This window comes from Montipora capricornis, chromosome 8 (assembly GCF_036669925.1).
Source record: "Montipora capricornis isolate CH-2021 chromosome 8, ASM3666992v2, whole genome shotgun sequence".
Taxonomy (NCBI): Eukaryota; Metazoa; Cnidaria; class Anthozoa; order Scleractinia; family Acroporidae; genus Montipora; species Montipora capricornis.
The window spans coordinates 29684665-29694664 of record NC_090890.1 but is presented as its reverse complement, the minus strand read 5'-3'; the positions used below and the strand labels follow the sequence as shown (position 1 = coordinate 29694664).

General features: G+C 39.8%; 1 protein-coding gene across 1 annotated transcript in view; it reads right to left on the bottom strand.

Moving 5' to 3' along the window:
- The window catches only part of LOC138059084 (TNF receptor-associated factor 6-like), a 33397-nt gene that overhangs the window by 23181 nt on the left and 216 nt on the right, over positions 1-10000 (bottom strand). Inside the window, exon 1 of the mRNA XM_068904596.1 lies at positions 9902-10000. This exon is cut by the window's right edge and continues 216 nt beyond it. Coding sequence (XP_068760697.1) covers positions 9902-10000 — 99 coding nt within the window. The remainder of the gene's footprint in view (positions 1-9901) is intronic.

The window sequence follows — 10000 nt, the reverse complement described above, 5'->3', positions numbered from 1 at the left end:
ATGAATCCAAATGAAGATGGAATGGGGTATATAAACCCAACTGAAGGTAGAATGAGGTTAAAGGACCCAAATGAAGATGGAATGGGGTATATGAACCCAAATGAAGATGGATGGGGTATATGTATCCAAATGAACGTAGAATGGGGTACATGAACCCAAATGAAGATAGAATGGGGTATATGAACCCAAATGAAAGTACAATGGGGTAAATAAAACCAAATGAAAATGGAATGGGGTATATCAACCCAAATCAAGGTAGAATGGGGTACATGAACACAACTGAAGGTGGAATGGCGTATAGAACCCAAATGAATGTGGAATGGAGTATATGAACCCAAATAAAGTTGGAATGGGGTATATGAACCCAAATACATGTGGAATGGGGTATAAGAACCTAAATGAAGATTTAATGGTGTATATGAACCCAATTAAATGTGGATTGGGGTATATGAATCGAAAGCAAGGTAGAATGGGGTACATGAACACAAATGAGCATGAAATGGGATATATGAACCCAATTGAACGTGAAATGGAGGATATGAACCCAAATGATGGTAGAATGTGGTAATTGAACCCAAATGAACGTGGAATGGGGTATATGAATCCTAAATGAAAGTAGAATGGGGTATATGAACCCAAATGAAAATAGAAGGGTGTACATGAACCCAAATGAAGGTAAAATGTGGTACAAGAACCCAAATGAGGATGAAATAGGCTATATGAACCCAATCGAAGGTAGAATGGGTTACCAGAACCAAAATGAAGATGGAATGGGGTATATGAACCCAAATGAAAATAGAATGGTGTTTATGAAACCAAATGAACGTGGAATGGGGTATATGAACCCAAATGAATATGGAATGGAGTACATGAACCCAAATGAAGGTCGAATTGGATATATGAACCCAAATAATGATGGAAGGGGGTTTATGAACCGAAATGAAGGTAGAATGGGATACAGGTAACCAAATGAAGATGGAATGGGGTATAGAATCCAAATGAACGTGGAATGGGGTATATGAACACAAATGAAGGTAGAATGGGGTATATGAACCCAAATGAAGATGGAATGGGGTCTAGAACCTAAATAAATATTGAATGGGGTATATAAACCCAAATGAAGGTAGAATGGGATGCATGTAACCAAATGAAGATGGAATGGGGTATATAAACCCAAACACAGGAAGAATGGTGTACATGAACCCAAGTGAAGATGGAATGGGGTATATGAACCCAAATGAAGGTAGAATGGGGTATATGAACGCAAATGAAGGTGGAATGGAGTCTAGAACCCAAGTGAAAGAAGAATGGGGTACATGGATCCAAGTGAAAATGGAATGGGGTATGTAAACTCAAATGAAGGTAGGATGTTGTACATGGATTGATATACCCCATTTCATCTTTATTTGGGTTTATGTACACCATTCTACCTTCATGTGGGTTTATATACCCATTCCATCTTCATTTAAGTTCACATACCCTATTCCATCTTCATTTGGGCTCATCTACCCCGTTCCACGTTCATTTGCTTTCATATAACCCATTCCATCTTCATTTTGGCTCATATACCCCATTCTACCTTCATTTAGGTTCATACACCCCCATTCCATCTTCATTTGGGTTCATTTACACCATTCTACCTTCATTTGGGTTCAAATACCCCATTCCATCTTCATTTGGGTTCAAATAAAGGTAGAATGGGGAACATGAATCCAAATGAAGATGGAATGGGGTATATCAACCCAACTGAACGTAGAATGGGGTACATAAACTCAAATAAAGATGGTATGTGGTATTTGAAGCCAAATAAAGGTAGAATGGGGTACATGAATCCAGATGAAGATGGAATTGGGTATATAAAGGCAAATGAAGGTAGTATGGGCTACATTAATGCAAATGAAGATGGAATGGGGTATATGAACCCAAATGAAGATGGAATGGGGTACATGTATTGAAATGTAGGTAGAATGGGGTACAAGAACGCAAATGAAAGTTGAATGGGGTACATGAACCCAAATGAATGTGGAATGGGATATATGAACGCAAATGAAGTTAGAATGGGGAACATGAACCGAAATGAACATCGAATGGGGGATATGAACCAAATGAACGTGAATTATGGTATATAAACCGAAATAGACATGGAGTAAGGTCTTTGAACCCGAATGAACGTAGAATGCGGTACATGCGCCCGAATAAAGGTAGAATAGGGTATATGAACACAAATGAAGGTAGAATGGGGTACATGAGCCCAAATAAAGATTGGACGGGGTATATGAGCCCAAATGAAGACAGAATGGAGTATATGAACCCAAATGAAGATGGAATGGGGTTTAAAACCCAAATGAAGGTAGAATGGGGTATATAAACCCAAATAAAGGTAGAATGGAGTCTAGAACCCAAGTGAAGGTAGAATGGGATATATGAACCCAAATGAACAAGGAATGGGGTATTTAAACCCAAATGAAGGTAGAATGGGGTACATGAACCCAAATGAAGATGGAATGGGGTATATGAACCCAAATGAAATTAGAATGGTGTAAATCAACCCAAATGAAGATGGAATGGGGTGTATGAACCTAAATGAAAGAAGAATGGGGTATATGAGCCAAAATGAAGATGTAATGGGTTATATGAAAGCAAATGAACATGGAATGGGGTATATGAACCCAAATGAAGATGGAATGGGGTCCAAAACCCAAATGAAAATAGAATGGGGTAGATGAGCCCAAATGAAGATGGAATAGGGTATATGAACCCAAGTGAAGATGGAATGGGGTATATAAACCCACATGAAGGTAGAATGGTGTACGTGAACCCAAGTGAAGATGGGATGGGGTATATGAACCCAAATTAATGTATAATGGGGTATATGAACCCAAATGAAGATGGAATGGGGTCTAGAACCCAAATGAAGGTAGAATGGGGTACATGAACCCAAATGAAGATGGAATGGTGTATGTGAACCCAAATGAAAATAGAATCGGGTACATGAATCCAAATGCAGACGGAATGAGGTGTATGAAACCAAACGAAGGTAGAATGGTGTACACGAACCCAAATGAAGATGGAATGGGGTATATGAACCCAAATCAAGAAAGAATGGGGTATATGAGCCAAAATTAAGATGGAATGGGTTATATGAAAGCAAATGAACGTGGAATGGGGTATATGAACCCAAATGAACATGGCATGGGGTCCAAAACCCAAATGAAAATAGAACGGGGTAGATGAGCCCAAATGAAGATGGAATAGGGTATATGAACCCAAATGAAGGAAGAATGAGGAACATGAACCGAAATCAAGATGGAATGGGAGGTATGAACCCAAATTAACGTGAAATTGGGTATATGAACCAAAATAGACGTGAAGTAAGGTATATGAATCCGAATGAACGTAGAATAGAGTACATGAACCTGAATGAAGGTAGAATGGGGTATATGATTCCGAATGAAGATAGAATGCGGTATATGAACCCAAATGAAGATGGAATGGGGAACATGAAGCCAAATGAAGATAGAATGGTGTATATGAACCCAAATAAAGATGAAATGGGTATATGAACCCAAATAAAGGTAGGATGGGGTATGTGAACCCAAATGAAGATAGAATGGGGTATGTGAACCTAAATAAAGATGGAATGGGGTATATGAACCCAAATGAAGGTAGAAAGGGGTATATGAAACCAAATGAAGATGGAATAGGGTCTAGAAGCAAAATGAAGGTAGAATGGGGTAAATGAACCTAAATGAAGATGGAATGGGGTATGTGAACCCAAATGAAGGTAGAATAGGGTACTTGAATTTAAATGAAGACGGAATCGGGTGTATGAACCCAAATGAAGGTAGAATGGTGTACATGAACCCAAATGAAGATGGAATGGCGTATATAAACCCAAATAAAGGTAGAATGGGGTATATGAACCCAGATGAAGATGGAATGGGGTATATGAACCTAAATGAAGGTGGAATGAGGTATATGAACCCAAATGAAGGTAGAATGGGGTACATGAACCCAAATGACGATGAAATGGGTTATAAGAACCCAAATGAACGTGGAAAGGGGTATATGAACCCAACTGAAGCTAGAATGGGGTACATGAACCCAAATGAAGATGGAATGGAGTATATAAACCCAACTGAACGTAGAATGGGGTACAAGAATCCAAATAAAGATGGAATAGGGTATATGAACTCAAATGAAGGTAGAATGGAGTATATGAACCCAAATGAAGATGGAATGGGGTATATGAACCTAAATAAACGTGGAATGGGGTATATGAGCCCAAATGAGCGTAGAATGGGGTATATGAACCCAAATGAAGCTAGAAATGGTGTACATGAACCCAAACGAAGATGAAATGGGGTATATGAACCCAAATGAAGGTAAAATGCAGTATATGAACCCAAATAAAGATGGAATTGGTTTTATGAACCCAAACGAACGTGGAATGTGGTATATGAACCCAAATGAAGGTAGAATGGGGTACATTAACCCAAATGAAGATGGAATGGGGTATAGGAACCTAAATGAATGTGGAATGGGGTATATGAACCCAAATGAACGTAGAATGGGGTACATGAACCCAAATGAAGATAGTATGGGGTATATGAACCCAAATGAAGGTAGATTGGGGTATATGAACGCAAATGAATGTAGAATGGGGTACATGAATCCAAATGAAGATGAAATGGGGTATGTAAACCCAACTGAACGTAGAATGGGGTATATGAGCCCAAATGAATGTGGAATGGGGTATATGAACCCAAATGAGCGTAGAATGGGGTACGTGAAACCAAATGAAGATGGAATGGGGTATATGAACCCAGATGAAGGGGGATTGGGGTATATGAACGCAAATGAAGGTAGAATGCGGTACATGAATCCAAATGAAGATGGAATGGGGTATATGAACCCAACTGAACGTAGAATGGAGTACATGAACTCAAATGAAGGTAGAATGGGGTACATGAACCCAAATGAAGATAGTATGGGGTATATGAACCCAAATGAAGATGGAATGGGGTATATGAACCCAAATGAACGTAGAATGGAGTACATGAACGCGAATGAAGGTAGAATGGGTTATATGCACCGAAATGAACGTAGAATGAAGTACATGAACCCAAATGAAGCTAGAATGGGGTACATTAAGGCAAATGAAGGTAGAATGGGGTACATGAATCCAAATGAAGATGGAATGGGGTATATGAACCGAAATGAACTTGGAATGGGGTATATGAACCCAAATCAATGTGGAATGGAGTACATGAATCCAAATTAAGATAGAATTGGGTATATGAGCCCAAATGAACGTAGAATGGGGTACATGAACCTGAATTAAGGTAGAATGGGGTATATGAACCCAAATGAAGGTAGAATGCGGTACGTGAACCCAAATAAAGATGGAATGGGGTATATGAACCCAAATGAAGATGGAATGGGGTACATGAACCCAAATGAAGGTAGAATGGGATATATGAACCCAAATGAAGGTAGATTGGGGCATATGAACGCAAATGAAGGATAAATGGGGTATAGGAACCTAAATGAATGTGGAATGGGGTATATGAACCCAAATGAACGTAGAATGGGGTACGTGAACCCAAATGAAGATGGAATGGGGTATATGAACCCAAATGAAGATGGAATGGGGTACATGAACCCAAATGAAGGTAGAATGGGGTATATGAACCCAAATGAAGGGAGAATGGAGTATATGAACCCAAATGAAGATGGAATGGGGTACATGAACCCAAAGGAAGGTAGAATGGGATATATGAACCCAAATGAAAGTAGATTGGGGCATATAAACGCAAATAAAGGTAGAATGGGGTACATGAATCCAAATGAAGATGGAATGGGGTATGTAAACCCAACTGAACGTAGAATGGGGTACATGAACCCAAATGAATGTGGAATGGGGTATATGAACTCAAATGAAGGTAGAATGGGTTACATGAACCCAAGTGAAGATGGAATGGGGTATATGAACCCAAATGAACGTAGAATGGGGTACATGAACCCGAATGAAGGTAGAATGGGATATATGAACCCAAATGAAGGTAGAATGCGGTACATGAACCCAAATGAAGATGGAATGGGGTACATGAACCCAAATGAAGCTAGACTGGGGTAGATGAACGCAAATGAAGGTAGAATGGGGTACATGAATCCAAATGAAGATGGAATGGGGTATATGAACCTAAATGAAGGTAGAATGGGTTACATGAACCCAAATATTAATGGAGTGGGGTAGATGAACCCAAATGGAGGTAGAATTGGGTACACGAACCCAAATGAAGATGGAATGGAGTATATGAACCCAAATGAACGTTGAATGGGGTATATTAACCCAAATGAATATGGAATGGGGTATATTAATGCAAATGAAGGTAGAATGGGGTACAGGAGTTTAAATGAAGATGGAATGGGGTTTATAAACCCAAATGAAGATGGAATCTGGTATATAAACCCAACTGAAGGTAGAATGGGGTACATGACCTCAAGTGAAGATGGAATGGGGTATATGAACTCAAATGAACGTGGAATGGGGTATATGAACGCAAATGGAGATGGAATGGGGTATATGAACCTAAATGAACGTGGAATAAGGTATATGAACCCAAATGACAGTAGAATGGGGTACATGAACCCAAATGAAGATGGAATAGGCTATATGAACCCAAATGAACGTGGAATGGGGTACATGTAGGCAGATGGGACATGATGGATGTTTTGTGTTTATCGCACGTAGAGTATATTGTAATATATATATGGGCGACTATGTGGTGTCCTACCATGAATTTTATGCCGTTGGACGCCATTTTGTCACCTTCCTTCTGTTCTTCGTGTTCCAAATGTTATCTAGCTTTGAGAAATTTTAACATTATCCTCTAAGGTAGTTCAGAATGCCAAAAGTACGTTCTGGTTGTTACAAGAAGCGTAAATTTCATGGGAACCAGCATTCAAAGCCGAAAAGGACGTGGTTGGTACATTTCACTTACCCCCAGTCCATGGACTACCCAAATGGACTACCCTAAAAATACTATTTCGAATGAGTATTGTTGATCTATGTGTAAGCAGCATCTCAAATAGTGCTTACTTAAGCCTCAACACCCATTTTAAACAGCCTTGTTCAACAGTATTTAAGTCGAAGCACCCATTTTAAAAAGGTTAGCTTACATGAAGTAATCGGCTATCACGACAATAATCGAAAGCTAACCTTTTTAAAATGGGTGCTTTGACTTAAATAGACTAAACCTGTTGAGCAATGCTGTTTAAAATGGGTGTTGAGGCTTAAGTAAGCACTATTTTGAGATGCTGCTTACACATGGATCAACAGTACTCATTCGAAATAGTATTTTTAGGTTAGTCCATTTGTGTAGTCCATGGACTGGGGGTCAGCGAAATGTACCGACCCAAAAGGACATGTCGCGGCTGGTGATGAATACAGCTCGAGTGAAAATAACACCGAAAACTCTGTGTCTGCTCGGAAAATTCCGCTTCCCAAGAAGTCTGATTCGCCACAAAATGGTAAATCAAGAGCAGATCTTTGCATAAATGGTAAGGTAGGTAAGGTAAGCGCTTTCCGAGCCAATGACCCATTGAACACGCCGGAGCTTATCCCCGGTTTCCTTAGCATGAAGCGACAAGGACTATTTTTACTCCCCCCTGGATGGGATGCTGGTCCATCGCAGTGTTACCCCCAGCCTTGAATTCGCCGGTAGCCATTTATACACCTGGGTGAAGAGAGGCACCGTGGGAGTAAAGTGTCTTGCCCAAGAACACAACACCACGTCCCCGGCAAGGACCCGAACCGGGACCACTTGCTCCGGAGTCAAGCACACTAACCATGAGGTCGCCGCGCCTCCCTTTGCATAAATGGTTTTCGTTTAATCGATCTGACTATCCTTGGACCCAGTGTTGACAACTTTACCGTGCGCCGAGTGCTTTGAATTCAGTGTGATTCTGCAAGAGCAAGCCCTCAAGCCCTCCAGTTGCTGTACTCTGAATACTACGGTGATTGAGACAGTAAAAGTTTCCAGCTGGTAAAAGATCAGTACCAGGTTTATGACATTGAAGTGGAAAGAAAGAATGTGCTGGACATGTGCAGAAGAAACTTGGTGCTGCTTTGCGTAAATTCAAGAGAGAAACGAAAGGAATGGGCGGCAAAGGGAGATAAACTGACAGCTTAATTGACAAACTATAAAATTATTATGGTATTGCCATTAGAGGCAACCCTGGCAATCCCTCTTCCCTGAAGAAGGCATGGACACAAATTTTTTAAAAAAAGTAAGATTTTGAGTGGAACACCAATCAGACCAAACGATTTTCCTTGTCGTGAAGAGACAATAATCTACTGGCCTACAATGAATAGTGACATCAATGAAACCGTGAGTAAGTGTGACATTTAGTCACTTTACAACCCCTTTGTAAGAAAGCAGACTTGAGACACTGCAAAAGCGGACAAAAGCTGTAATAACTTCTCCAACGCTCGATTACACACCATGTGAAATGTGACGAACCGTGACATTTAGCGAGAGGAATACGGTGGAAGGAATGCGTAATCCCAAAATAGAACTTAGCGCTATCGTAAGTATTTCGTAATTATTCCGTTTTGTTCTTGTTGAACAATTCGGGCGAACTATAATCGATTACTTCGATCGCTCTCACACGAAAAATGAGGCTCAATTAACTTAAGAAGCACCACACTGACACACGTTATTAAATCGCTAGAAGATTGCTTTCAAAGTCAAAAATTCACATCGTGGACTTCCCGTCCAAGGTGATGATGCGTTATACTTTTTGTTGATCCTTTGCGCGCCGCAACTCAAGAAACACCGAGCTTTTCTTATTTCGGCAAAGGGAAAATATCTGTTTACAAACATTGCTTTTGTTATTTAAATGTGCCAACCACAGGAACAAAATGCAATGACCGCGTAGTACTTTGCGTATACACCGAAATGCTTCGTGTTTACTACGTATTAGAATTGGTTTCCAATAATTCTCCGGAATAATGTGAAAGAAATGACATTGTTGTTCACGATGAATCGTGTTAAAATGTACTACTGTCACAAATGTCGCAAACAAGCAAATATAAAACTTAAAAGCCAAGGTTTCGGCGTCATCGTGACACCATTCTCAAGGCACAGTAAATAAATTATTGCAGAGATGTTCTGTACAATTGGCATAAGAAATACCTTTGTACCAATCGAGTCCGTTTGCACGTTGATAAATGCGGATATCATATAATGATATAATTTTTTTGCAAGTCAAATTTTCCAGCATTGAAGCTTTGCACCTATTTTTACCCATCTCTGGCTGTCAAAGCCAGAGAGAAAGATTCTTTGCTTAACAACGGGAAAGAAGATGAGAACGTTTTGACCTTAAATCAAGAAATCAAGTCTTAAAGTGAATTCGTGTCTTCTTGGGAATTTTAAAATCTCGTCAACTTAATATTTGAGTGATATTTCCCGACGGCAGAAGGTGAAAGTGCGTTCCCGTTTTACAAGGCTTATCAGACTAACTTGCGTATTTTCAAAAACCTCGTTATTGCTGAAACTAAAATACAAATTACAAGCTAACTTAAAGAAGCTCGAAGGAACATTTAACATCAATTTTATCAACATGTTTTACAGTTGTTTAGGCGGCAAACAGAAAGTTAACGTAAACCACGTGCTAGGACTTTCTTGTCGGTCTTGGTCAAGACCCGGTGAGAATAGTTGAAAATAACATCATCGTTTGACAAAAATGATACATTAGGGATTCCAAGTTTACGTGTGAGATTATTAAATTTCTAGTCCATCCTTCGTGGATTGACACCGAGAAGAAAGTCCTAGCACGTGGCTTTATACGTTGGCCACGTAAACATGTTGAGAAGCTAATGACTTAGCCTCACCTTATGGAACGCAAGATGCAACCTCGACAAAACCTGTGACCACAATGCGTTTGCACTGGTTCTCGCAGACCCAAAAGGCAGATCGGGCATTTATGTTTA